Source organism: Oryctolagus cuniculus, chromosome 11, assembly GCF_964237555.1.
Source record: "Oryctolagus cuniculus chromosome 11, mOryCun1.1, whole genome shotgun sequence".
Classification (NCBI taxonomy): Eukaryota; Metazoa; Chordata; class Mammalia; order Lagomorpha; family Leporidae; genus Oryctolagus; species Oryctolagus cuniculus.
In genome coordinates, this window is record NC_091442.1 from 122,158,619 (window position 1) to 122,171,607 (window position 12,989).

The 12,989-nt window shown below is 63.3% G+C and overlaps 1 protein-coding gene across 3 annotated transcripts; it reads right to left on the reverse strand.

The window, feature by feature from the left end:
* Positions 1-1,046: 1,046 nt before the first annotated feature.
* LOC138844241 (uncharacterized) lies at positions 1,047-6,126 on the reverse strand. 3 transcript variants are annotated; one of them, XM_070051540.1, is made up of 3 exons: positions 5,928-6,111; positions 5,698-5,830; positions 1,047-3,815 (listed from the first exon to the last, which is right to left on the reverse strand). In XM_070051540.1, the coding sequence occupies exon 3, from the start codon at positions 2,291-2,293 to the stop codon at positions 1,088-1,090; it is 1,206 nt and encodes a 401-aa protein (XP_069907641.1). In that variant the 5' UTR covers positions 2,294-3,815; positions 5,698-5,830; positions 5,928-6,111; the 3' UTR covers positions 1,047-1,087. The 3 variants fall into 3 exon arrangements, with proteins under 3 accessions (XP_069907641.1, XP_069907644.1, XP_069907643.1); XM_070051543.1 differs by lacking the exon at positions 5,698-5,830 and having other exon boundaries at positions 6,031-6,126; XM_070051542.1 differs by lacking the exon at positions 5,698-5,830 and having other exon boundaries at positions 5,928-6,119.
* Between the last annotated feature and the right edge of the window lie 6,863 nt (positions 6,127-12,989).

A 12,989-nucleotide genomic window follows, 5' to 3' on the forward strand; every position in this document is an offset into this window, starting at 1 on the left:
GAGAGAGAGAGAGAGAGGTCTTCCATCTGCTGGTTCACTCCACAGATGGACACAATGGCCAGACCTAGGCCAATCCGGAGTCAGGAGCTTCTTCTGGGTCTCCCACGTGGGTGCAGGGGCCCAAGGACTTGGGCATCTTCTGCTGCTTTCCCAGCCCATAGCAGAGAGCTGGATCGGAAGTGGAGCAGCCAGGACTTGAACCAGTGACCATATGGGACGCCAGCACCGCAGGTGGAGTCTTGGCCAACTACTCTGCAGCGCCAGCCCCTTTACCTCAGTTTTATAATTGATGAAAGTCGGTGCTATTTTGTCATAATTCAGTGGAAAGACGGACAGATATATAAATACATACATGTATGGGTAGACGTTTTATATGGAAGATAGATGGGCAGAGAGAAAGATTAGATCTGATAGGTAGATGATAGATAGATAGATGGATAGATAGATGATAGATAGATGAGAGAGATGTGTAGGTAGGCAGAGAGGTGATAGATAATGGATTGATGGGTGATGATAGACACACAAATGCAGATATCTGATAAGAGAACGAATAGGGCGGAGGCGCGGGGCGGGGTAGGAGGAGTCGGGGGAGGTGCAGATGGCAGCCCAAGCCCAGATCTCCGGGCTCAGGACCTGGACTGAGAATCCCGCGTCCACAGAGCTCTGCAGTGAGTCCAGCCCAGTGGGACCGCTGACCGCTAACTGTAGCCAGCGATGGCGTGGACCTGGCTGTTGGTTTTAAGTCACTGCTTCATCCCGATATGGGCCACGCTGCCTCGGGGGCTTCCATGTCCTGCCCGTGATGGCCCCCCGTGCTCCCCGGGCGGTGGGTTCCTTGTCGGCTCCAGAGAGCGGGGTGGGGCCGTCCGCCTGAGTTCTCCCCGGTCCTGTGTCCTAACCCCAGCCTCCTTCCCACCCCTCCCGTGCCGTCCGGGCAGCTGCCCCACAACTGCTCTCTGAGCTGAGCCAGTGCAGGTTAGCGGGGGGGGGGGGGGGGGGGGGGGGGCGGGTGACACACGCTCAGCCCTCCCCCGAGGCCTCCCACCCATCCACTGCTCCATGTTGTCTTAATTCCCTGGAGTGCCCGTCACAGCCCGGCTCCTGTTTGTCTACACAAACTCCCCTTGAGCCGAGGAGGGGTCAGAGCTGCACTCACACAGGCTGTGGGTCCGCACCTCTCGCGCCCACTCACTCGGGTGCAGCACGCCCGGGACGCCGCCCACAGTCTCACCAGAATCCTGCGGGGCAGGTCAGACCTCCCCTGCAGCCCTTCATTCCTGCCCCGGTGCCGGCCGCTGGGCTGGGTGTGAGGAAGATGAGAAAGGCAGGCGTGCTGCCGGCTCGGGGAGGCCACCACGCGTGAGGGAGAGGACAGGGCAGTGCTCCCTGGAGTCCGCAGAGACAGCCGGAATCCAGGATCGGTGAGAGGAGGGAGGTCCAGAGCCTCAGGCACCGGAAGCAGTGAGGAGCGGGTGGGGAGGAGGCCTGGCCTGGAATGGCGGGGATTACTCACCCGCGGCAAAGGCAGGTGCAGGGAGGCGGGGCCGGGGCAGGGGAGGGCCTGAGGCACTGGCTGCTTGGGGCAGGGTCTCACCTCCAGGCCCGAGGTCTCCCTGGCACGGGGGGACCCGGGGTTAGCAGTGATCCTGGTGACAAGGGCAGTGACAGTGGCCTTGCGGGGGGTAGGAGGGGCGGACGCCCAGCAAACGCGGGTACCCGTGCAGGGCTGCAGGGCTGGGGAGGGCCCAGCAGTGGCGTCAGAACCCCAGTTGGGGAGACCGGTTGGTCGGCGACCCCGCAGACTACAACCAGCCGACCAGGGAGAGGAGCAGGTGCGGGCGGTGGGTGGGCAGGGTGCGGAGTTTCCCGGGAGGATTACCGGGAGCACCGGGCAGGAGGACAGTGATGTTGCTGAAGGGACAGGACTGAGCTGAGAGGCAGACGTGAGGACCCCACCGGCCGGCCGTGGCCGAGGGAGGCTGTGTGCGCCCCCTCCTGCGAGAGCCTGGAACCACTGTCCAAACCGCCCCCCTCCCAAGTCCGTTGTAAAGAAAGCCAGGTGGGCTCGGGTGGGCTCGGACACAGGCTCCCAGGCAAGGCCACGCCGCCGTGGCCCCTTCACTCCCAACCCCAGGCTCTCGCAGGACAGCCGGGGCCGCCGAGGGTCTCCGGCGGGGCCGGCGCGTCCCCACACTCGCAGCAGCGGCCTGGCCCGGCCCCAGCCCTGCCGCGCCGGGACTCCAGCTGCTCCCGTTTCTCCCTGCAGTTGAAATGTGACGGCAGGGACAGCCATACCCGTGAGGAAGCACCGTGTTGCGCCACGGCGGCGGCAGATAAATACGAGATTAAATTAAGAGTGGAGCACTCGGCTTGGTCTTTAGAGCTGATTTGTGGGCCTGGCCTCGCTGGGCCTTCTGTAACTCGTGGGCGGTAATGGACGCCTGCGCTCCCCGAGGTGCCCATTCCCGCCCGGCTCCCGCGCTGCCGGCCGGGAGCGCCGTGACTTAGCACCGGCCTGCGGCCAGGCCTGCACGATGCCTCCCTCGCGGTCCAAGCTCAGCCTCCTCTGAGACCAAGCACCGGCCAGAAAGACTCTGGTTGTTACGGTTCTGCCGGGCCCCCTCATTCGCCGGCTGGGTCACCCAGGGCAGCTTCTCAGGGCTCCCCGCACCCCAAGGGCACAGGGCTCCGGGCTCCCGGGAGTGGCAGCTGTGACCTAGGATCCAGGCCGCCGCCCCGGGGTTGCCGTGAGAGGGCGTCCCACCCGCGCCCGTTCCCACCCTGAGTGGAGGTGTGATCTTGCACACACCGCAGGACAGGAGGCACAGGTGTGATCTTGCACACACTGCAGGACGGGAGGCACGGCACCCACACGGCCTGCGCGTGTGCACTCTGGTGCCTGGGCGTGGCCCCTGGAGGCTGCCCGAGAACTTTCCAGGCAGCCTCCCCGGTGCACCGCCTGCCGCAGGCCCTGCCCTCTTAGTGTGAACCTGACAGCCGCAAGAGGCCCAGCAAAGGCGGGGACGGAGGACGGGCAGGACTGGGGTGCAGAGGGGTGGCCGGCCTCGTGGACAGCCCCTCTGAACCTCGTAACAGCCCCCTGAACACGTGGCAGAAACAGCACCCCAGGGGGTTCCGCACCACTCTCACCTCCATTGATCGTGGCTTCTCGCTGGCTCCGTCCCGCTTGTCTCCCATCCCCCACCAGAGCACCCAGGCCCACCTGGAGGCCGTCTTCCCTGGCGAAGGCAGGGGTGTGGCCAGAAAGGCCCAGCTGCACCCCTCCTCAAGGCTTGGGGGTCACGTCTGAGGACCCCTTTGGCAACGCAAGTGGCACGCTGAGGCCAAGCAGGGACTGGTCCCCTTGCCCACAGTGGGAGGGCATGGCACAGTGATTGGCGGGTGAGTCTATGAGGTGATTGGTGCTCCCACAGTGGGAGGGGTGTAGAAAAGTGAGTGGGTTCAGGGAGGGGGCGGAATCGGGGCCAATTTCTTAACCAGGGGGCAGTCAGCCCAGCACCTCTCCTGTTACCTGACTGAGCTGAAGTGGTGTAGACACAGAGATCATTACTGGAACAGGTGCATTACAAAGCCCCACGGGTCACCCCCGCTGGGAAGAGACAAAGAGTGGGCAGGGGGCTACAGGGCCCTCGCGAGCAGGAGGGCACAGCGCTCACCCGGCTACAGAAGCTGCTCCGAGATCCAAGCGGCCGCGGAGTGTGGGGGACGCGCGGCCTCCAGGAGTCCCCCAGCTCCCTCGATCTGCATTCCGTGGAGTTTCATCCAACATCAAAGCTCCCGGCTCGCCGCCTCTCCTGTGGGGTTCAAATGAGCAATGTCGTATCACAGCGCCCGTTCACGTCTAATTACGGGCTCCGAAGGTGAGGCTGCCTGGCCTGAATGCAAACGGCTGCCCTGGAGGGGCTCCTCTGTGGGTGCCTCCGGCAAGTTCAAAGGCAAAGCAAGATTCACGGAGCCCGGAGGGACGTGCAGAGCCCTGTCGCTCAGCAGGACTCGGAGCCGCCTGGGGCGTGCGCCCTCGTCCACCACGGCTCTGGGAGGGAGGGTGGTGTCCTGCGGCCCCGGGCACCTGGTACGCAGGTGTGGGGTTACAGGGAAACTCTGGGACATGTGCACGCACGCACACGCCGTGCTGATGGATTCCAGTGCAGCCAGAGACGCGCACTGCACAGACAAGGAACAGGCCGGCCCTGGCCGCTCTTTAAGGAACACTTGAGCCCAGCGGCACGGGCTCCTCACCTGTGTCTCACCATGGCCGCTCTCAGTCTGCATTGAGGGTGGGGTCATCACAGTCCCCGGACAGCCTGCACACCCCACAGCGATTTGCGCCCGGGGTCTGCGCAGACAAACTCGGGTGCGGAAGAATCCGAGAGCGTGAGGCCAGTCCAGTCGACACCCGGGACATGCGGACACTTGCACAGCACGGCCCCATTGCAAGTCGCCCAAAAGCCTCAGGGCGGCCAGAAGCTCAGCCTGGACCAGAGCGTGCCCTCGGCCAGTAATTCAACACCAATTCATCGCGAGCGGAAGTGGCTGGTCCCAGAACCAGAAACGTCAGGGACGCGCCCGGAGAGCCAGGCTGGGGAGAAAAGGGGCCCCGTGGGCGCCCCTGAGAGGTTCTGCTGGAACTGGGGAAGAGACCAACACGGAGACAAGGCCAGCGGGAGGGAAGTGAGGTGGATATGGGTGACGGGCGGGCGAGCAGGGGCCCAGGTGCGGCGGCCTGCCCGTGGGGCCGGGGCTGCTCCCTCGGCCTGCGTCGGAGCCTTCCGGGTGTCTTGGAAGGAAGCTGCTGGCACGCGGGCCTCAGAGGGAGTGAGCGCCCGGAGCCCGGCTCGGGCGGGTGGAATCCCGTCTCCCACTGGGAGGCGCTCAGGCCCTAACCCCCCCGCCCTGCCCCGGTCTGGGGGCGGGGAGCGTGTTTGAAGTAGGATCTTCCAGAACCACGTGGAACAGAGGCCGCCAGGGTGGACTGCGGTCTTCAAGGGGATCACACGCAAGACTGCGCAGAGGCGGCCGGGGGCTTGGGGGGGGGGCTTGGGGGATGCTCGGTGGACTTCCGTGGGGCGGGGTCTGGGACCGGATGCCCGGGTAGGGCCCTTCCCCCGCCCACGCGAGTCTCCCGGGAACACCAACCCCACCGACAGGAGTCTGAGGCCGACATCTTCCGGTTTGTTCTGTTGGTGACCGTGGCAAAGCCGGGCTCCTACTGACGGTCTAACTGCTTCCTCACTTCCTGCACCTGCTGGCCCAGACGCCCCGCTGTCCCCGAGCTTGGCCGCGCCTCGCCCTCCCCTTCCCTGCGAAGGTCTCCCCCCTGGGCTGTTGACCACTCTGTCCACTTCCCTGTTCCCCTGGTCACTGCCCCCTCTGCTGAGAGAGAGGCTGGGCTGCCTCACTCCCTCTCCAACAGTGCCTGGAGTCTGCCAAGAGCTCCGTGAAGGTTTGTTGAATGAATAACAAAAAGAATAGACTAATACGTGTTTTAAACACACAGATTTATGGGAACTGGATGCAATAACCATGCAAATCATGCAGATCGGCTGGTGCCTTAAATATGCAAGATCAGCTAAGTGCACTTATTACAGAAGCAGTGAGAAAGCTCTCGCTACACCAGATATCTGCTACAAAGCCGTTGTCCCCGTTTAACATCTGAAACGGTATAAAAATAGGCACCTGAGAGTTGGGTGAACCAGGACGAGGTTCGGAAATAGACCCTGATACCTTGAGGAATTCAGTATAAAACCAAGAGCTCTTTGATTCAGTGTGAAAATTGTGGTTCTCATCCGGATAGCATCAAAGTGAGCTCCTGCCACAGCAGACAGACACGCAGGTGAGGGAAGGAGTTCTCAGAACCCAGGTCTGCAACTCCATGGACACAGGTTTGGGGCTCGGAGTATGCTTACATTAATTTAAGTAATGTGCCATCCCCACACGAGCTATCAACAGCAAAGCGAGCTCCCCTGTGGGCGATGAGAGACAGAGACAGAGTCAGAGAGAGCTGTGCACCTGCTGTCCCGAGAGCTGTGGACAGACAGCCGCGCCCCCCATGTGTCACCACCCGGTTCTGCCTGAGCCAGTAGCGAAGTGACCTCACAGAACCCTCAGAACACAGGTGGCTGCGGGACTCTGCTCTGCCCCTTCCCGGTAGGGCTGAGTTGAGACAGGGTCTGCCGTTGGAGCACTGACACCCAAGCTCCGCCCACAAGCCCTCTTGGCTCCGCCCACTCCACCCTCCGGGCTCTGCCTACCCACCCAGGGCTCCTCCCAGGGCTCCTCCCAGGGCAGGTGCTCGGCCCTGCAAGCTCAGAGCTGCGCATTAGCGGGTGGCTGGGTGCGGACCTGGTGGGCGCGCGGCAGGAGCCCAGCCGGGTCAGCCCTGCCCGTGGCCCCTGCGGCCGCCGCTCCGGTCAGAGGAGGTACCTTCCAGCAGCTTGCTCAGCACGCCAGGATCTGTTTAGAATCAGCTCACCTCGGCCTCCTCTAAGGGAGAAGCTATTGGCGCTGCACAAATCGACATCCTGCCTGTCTCGCCTGTGCCGATCGGCGCGGAATCCCCTCGGCTGGCGACACGGGCTCTGACGGGACACCGACGCCCACCCCACGCGCGATGCTGGGCTTTTTCCCGTGGACCCAGCTGGGCTTTTTCCCGTGACGCTCTGCAGAGTGCAGTGGCCGTGCCTCATCCCGCGGACGCGAGCTCCACCACCGTGCAGACTTTCTAAATGACCCCGATTCAGCTAACAGTTCCTGGAGTCCCTGCCATCTCGTCCCTTCGCGGTCGGGTCCCGGAAAAGGCGAAGTCCCCAGCCCAGGACACCTGTCAGGCACATACAGCTGGGGCGTGGTTTTGCCATCGGGGGAGGGGGTCCGTGGACAGCGCGGGGCCGCCCAGGCTGCCGGCCCACAGAACCGGATGTCCCGTGGCCGTGCGGGTAAAGGTCATCCGGAGAGCGGACGGGGCTGGGACAGATTCTGCACACTCAGACAGAGCCTCGGGCAGGCGCAGAGGGTCTCTCTTCCTGTGAGTGCAGACACAGACCTCCCAGACGGCGGACAGCGTAGGTGCGTGTGGCCAGGGGCTGGGGCTGGGCGAGTGCTGCCGGGTACTGGTGTCCCTGGGAGCTGACGGCGGCACCCTCTGGTCACACAGTCCTGCAAACACACTGAGATCGCCGACTGCACGCGGCAAAGGGGTGAGATTGTGGGGGTTCTTACTTGAATTGTATCTCAATACATTGGATTTAAAAATGCTGAGACCAAGTGTCTTAAGGTCGGGGCTGGTGCTGTGGTGTAGCAGGTAAAGCTGCCACCTGCGGTGCCGGCATCCCACGTGGGCGCCTGTTCAAGCCCCGGCTCCTCCACTTCCCATCCAGCTCCCTGCTGATGCACCTGGGAAAGCAGCGGAAGATGCCCAGTGCTTGGGCCCTGCACCCAGGAGGGAGACCCGGATGGAGCTCCTGGCTTCAGCCTGGCCGAGCTCCAGCCACTGCAGACCACCTGGGGAGGGCACCAGCAGTCGGAAGATCAGCTTCCCTGTCTCCCCCTCTCCCTCTGTAACTCTGCCTTTCAAATAAATAATAATAAATAATAAATAAATAATAAACACTTAAAGATTAGACATGCCTGAGGCGCAGCCCCGAGGGTCTCCACGTCTAACTGGGTAAACGTACAATGTGATTTTTTTCTTTTCATAAATTCTTGAAAGGAGTGTATATTTAAAGCAAAAATATGGTCTATGTTGGTGTTTATGTCCTATGGGGAGAAAACTGTAAGACCCAGGGCAGGGCGGGTGGCCAGGGAGAGAGCAGCCTGGCAGGGCTGTGATTAGGCGGGGGACGGGCCGCAGCCCCCCGAGCCAGCACAGAAGGAAAACTGAGGAGGGGGCCGGTGCTCTGGCACAGTGGGTTAACAGTGGGTTAACTGTGGCACAGTGGGTCATCCCAAAAGGGCGCCGGTTCGAGTCCTGGCTGCTCCACTTCCGATCCAGCTCTCTGCTGTGGCCTGGGAAAGCAGTAGAAGATGGTCCAAGTGCTTGGGCCCCTGCACCCACATGGGAGACCCAGAAGAAGCTCCTGGCTCCTGGCTTTGGATCGGCGCAGCTCCGGCCGTTGCGGCCAATTGGGGAGTGAACCAGCGGATAGAAGACCTCTCTTCTCTCTCTCTCTCTCTGCCTCTCCTCTCTCTGTGTAACTCTGACTTTCAAATAAATAAATAATCTTTATTAAAAAAAGAAAAGAAAACAGAGGAGGTGCAGGTGGAGAACCAGGTGAGGGCAGGGAGCTAGAGGGAGGAGGAAGGAGAGGAAGCGGCGCCGGAGTGGGGACAGGGTGCGGGCATCGGCGCGGGTGCGCTTGGCCGGGTCGCAGCTGTGGCCACAGTCAACGTGGGCGGCTCAACATCCGACGCAGCTGAGGTCTGCCACCCGGGGCTGCCTCCCAGGGGAGGTCTCAAGTGGAGAGAAGCGGAAGGGGTGGAAGTAAGGGCTGGGGAGCTGGGCAGGCAGCAGACGCATGGCTGCCCAGGGCCAGTTCACAGTGAGACCCGGAACAGTCACCAAGGAGCCAGGAACACGCAAACCAGAACCTAGGGCCACTCAGGAGTGCGCTGGGGGCGAGACCACGCCTCTCTCAGCTCCGAGTCCCTAACCGGCTGCACCAGAGCGCCTGAGAGCAAACTCCAACCTCAGAGAGGCGTGCGTGGGCCTCTACTGCGTTCCTTTAGACAAGGCAGTGAGTGAATGTGTTTAAAACCACAGAGGTTATGAGGGTGGTGAGACTGGGTGCTCCACGGGCAGGGAGGAGGGCGGCACAGGGAGGGCCTGCTCGGGCCGGAGGCCTCTCCAGGAGCCGGCTCCCTCTTCCTGGGACGCCCCCGTCTGCCCACTCTGTCCAGCTGGCAAAGGGGGAGGGGCCGCGGCAGGGACCACAGGCGAGCTCCACGGTGGGGCCGGGCCTGAAACTCGCACACGTGGCCCTGCCGCAGCCCATCCCCGAGGCTCACGGGAGAGCGTGGGGACTCAGGCAGGCGGCGGCCGGGGCGGCCGAGCAAGGCTGCCCGGCTCCGCGTCCTCCCGCTGGGGACGGCCGGCCCTGGGCCGGGCTGCGGGAGGAACGCGCTGATGCTGAACCCGCAAGGCCTGGGACACGAAGCCTCCATTGTGGAACCACAGAGAACTGGCGGCAGCGAGATGGGGTCGGGGCAGTGGGAGGCGCGAGGACAGGTGGGCACTAGACACGCTCAGCAGAGACAGCTGGGCTGCACTGGGAGGGAGGGGCTCAGAGAGGGCAAGGACTGGGCCAGGGACACCCCTGCACCTTGGAGGTCGGGGTGGGAGGGGTCCTGCCCCTACAGGGAGAGACGGGAGGTGGCGCACAGTCCCCAGGTGCATGGGCTGGGCTAGGAGCCGCTGGCCTCGCCGGTGCTGTGCTGGCCCCCCTCCCACTGCCCCCATGGCTCCAGCCAACCCGGGCCCTCAGCCCTGCCCTGCCGCTCGGGGCCGGGGCCCAGCGGGAAGCCCTCAGGTCTTCCTGGGGCTCTGCCCTGGGAAAGGACCCAGGCAGCTCCCGGGGGGCTGAGAGGGAGCCCCGCCCCGCCCTGCAGGTGCCTGTCTGGCCCCTGTCCTGCCCCCTGTCCTGCCCCCGTCCACCTGTGGCAACCCAGCCAGAGACGCCTTCCCCGGGGACCGAATCCAAGGGGCCACCCAGCCTTGAACTTGCCGTCCTCAGGACGGTGAGAGCGCCTCTCTCCTCTCGGAAGTCCATGGTTGTCACGGCAGGGCCAGGGCCTAGGCGGCGGCAGCTCTGGGAGCGGAGCGCCAGCTCACCTTGGTGGTAGAGGCTCAGTCGCTTGCCGGATGCAGACAACCCCGCGTGGGAGACCGGGACACCCACTGTGGTCTCCGCCTACTACCTGCGTTCTTCTGCCACTGGACTCAGCGTCCACACCTTTACTGCCCCAGGTTCTCCAACCCGGGGTCTCCCCCCCGCCAGCATCCTGCCTGGCACAGCAAGCTCCAGGCTCTGCAGGGTGACCGCCCCCACCAGGGATCCTCGTGTGCTCCCAAGGCACCGCGACCCCGGACTCCACGATCCTGCTCGGATGTGAAGCTGGAGCTACACGTGGGAAGGAGGCGGAGGACGCCCTGGGCTCGGCCGTGGCCTTGTTCCGGCACCCGAGTGCCAGCCTGGAAGCGCCTCCGGCATCTCCCCCAGGCTGCTGGGTTCCTGGTCCTGCTGCTGACTCCTGCCGGGAAGACGGCAGAGTGGAGGGCGCCAGGCTGGCTCCCGGCAGCCCCAGTGTCCAGGCACATCCAGTTCACTCCCCGAGAGAACGAGTTGCCGTCTTAGGACTGGACGCGCCGTCCCGGGAGACCGATGTTGCCTTTTATTTGCTTGGGAAAATAACTGGACGAGAACCGTTTCTTGCTTGAATCTTTCTCATTTGCCAGGAAATAAAATCGTTATGTCTCATAATCAAGATTGCATTTTTGCGTCTGGTTTTTACGAAGCGCTAACGTGTTGTGGGTGATTTCTCTGAGAAACTCAAAAGTGGCCCCTGGGAAAACCAGTGGGCTTGGTTAGGCTACCGAGCCCGTACCCGGGGCCTTGCTGCGGAGCCCGGCTCGGTGCTCGGCCGACAGCGGGTGCCCGGCACAGTCTGGCTGACACCCCATGATGGAGCCTGGAAAACCAGGAACCTGTAGGAGCCACATAAATTTCCGGGGCGGGCGACAGGTGCGTGAAGGAGGCTCGGAGGACTGGGAGCTGTAATAGCTTTTTTATCTGCCTTCAATATAGCTGGCTTGCGAGGCTTCCGTTTCCAGAGAGGAGGCTGGGGACAAATTTGTCTCCAATTTTGGTGCCTGAAAAATAAATTAAGGCAATTATTAGCTCAAGGTTGCTTCTCGCGATCCACCTGTCTCCTTCAGATTCCCCGTCCATGCAAACCACACTGAGGACATCTGAAAAGTCACAAAGCACTTTGTGTTTGCTTCTCTCCAGCTTGGGTGCCCACCCCGTGCTCGGGAGCCAAGGTCAGCGTCCGCGGCTCCTCAGAGGGACAGGTGTCGGGCAGACGGCGACTGCCCTGGACCCTGGCCGGCTGGACGAGGGGCTTCTGTTAGACCCAACGCCTAGGTGGTCTCCAGCACCCACTAGAAGGTTCCACGGCACCCCCTTGTGATCGCAGGGGCGGCCAGCGCCCACCTCCCAGCCCACGGTCCCGTCTGGGCACCCGCAGAGGGAGTGTGGGCAGGGGTGAGGCCAGGTGGCACTGGAAACACCACATGCTATGCAGGCTCCGTGGATCTCAGCGACGGAGCAGAGGGAGAAAGACTGACCTCCGTGGGCGACCCCTCATCCACGCTTCGGCAAGCGCCGGGCGGTGACCGTGCTCCCTCGCGTCTCCGGCAGTTTTTGCAGGCTGTCTCTGAGCTTCTTCCAGAGCAGAGGGCACCAGCCCTGCGCCAGGACGGGAAGACGAGAACAGGTCGCGATCGGGCCCAGGGCCACCGCTGGCAGGCGGTCGCTGGGACGCCGAGCCTGGCCCCACACCGCCCAGGCTGGCACCAACCACGCAGGTGCAGGAGCAGCAAGTGGGTGCAGTGTTTCTTTAAAAAAAAAAAATTCCAGATGCTGAGTAAATTTCAAAATATGGAGCTTGACAGTGCTGGCTGGGCTCAGGAGAGAATGCGGAATCCCTGCCCAGCCCAGCAAGCGAGGAAGACGGCAAGACCGTGAGAGCCGGTGTCGTGCTGGAGGAAGAGCAGGAGCCCGGGCCAGGGCCGGGCCCGGGAGACCAGGCCACGTCGCTGGGGAGCCAGGTTCTCAGCAGCCGCCTGTGGCCCGCGAGGGCGACGGTGAGATACGGGCACCAGCGCTCTGCTTCTGCGCCCGGCCCGGCAGGAGCCAACGCCGATGACTTTGTCTCTGTCTTTGCTTGTTTCTGAGACCAGCGCTTTATAGAGAAAAGGGGCGTATGTAGCTCACCGTTCCGGGGGCTGGAGTGCCTAGGAGCGCGGCGCCAGCGTCCTGGTGAGGAGGGAGGCAGTGGAGGGGCAGCCGCCGAGTGTGCAGGGGGCTGGCCTTGCTCCTCACACCTGCTCCGTGGGCACTCACGAGGGCCGGGACCCAGCCGGGCACTGTGGAGACCCACGGGAACCAAGGACCCACAGGAACCAGTGCGGATCCTCGGGAGCTGGCCGGGATTCACGGAAACTAAAAGGAATCCACGGAAATGATGGATCCTCGGGGGCTGAGCGGATCCTCGGGAGCTCAGTGGATCCTCGGGAGCTGAGTGGATCCTCGGGAGCTGCCTGGGGTCCCCAGGAGAGATGTCCATCCCTCCCGAGGTAGCACCCACCCGGACCTAATGGCCTCCCATTGGTCTACCGCCTCTCAACATCGCCCCACGGGGGACCAGGCTCCCAGCACACGACCCTCCATGGGACACACACGTCCACGCCATGGCGGCTGCCAGCCCTAACCTGTAGTGACCCACCTGCTCTCCTGAGCTCTGACTCCATTTGCCATCATCACGTCTTCCCCCCGCTGGCCCGGAACTCGGAGACCGGCCTGGCAAAGTCTGCAAGGGCAGCAGCCCCCACAGTCTCCTGGGGCTGGAATCAGGGCGCGGGCAGGGCTGCGTCCCTCTGGGGGCTCTGGGGACCTTGCCCCTGCCTGGCCCACGGCTCCGCTCTCATCCCTTGGCTCCTGGCTTGCGGCTCTGCCTTCCTCCAGGTCTTCCTCCTCTGCTCCTCCCACCGTGGGCTCGGGACTCCCCAGGATGAACCCAAGGCGACCCCTGGCCTTCAGGTCACCCGTCGCTCCTGCCCTCATGCTGGTCAGGTAGCGACAGGTTGGGAGTGTCCTGCTGTGGATGGCTTGGCTGGGGCAGGGTCACTGTTCGGCCTCCCATGGGGTCAGCTGACTCCTCCCAGCCTTGGCTGCGGCAGGGTCACCTCGGCA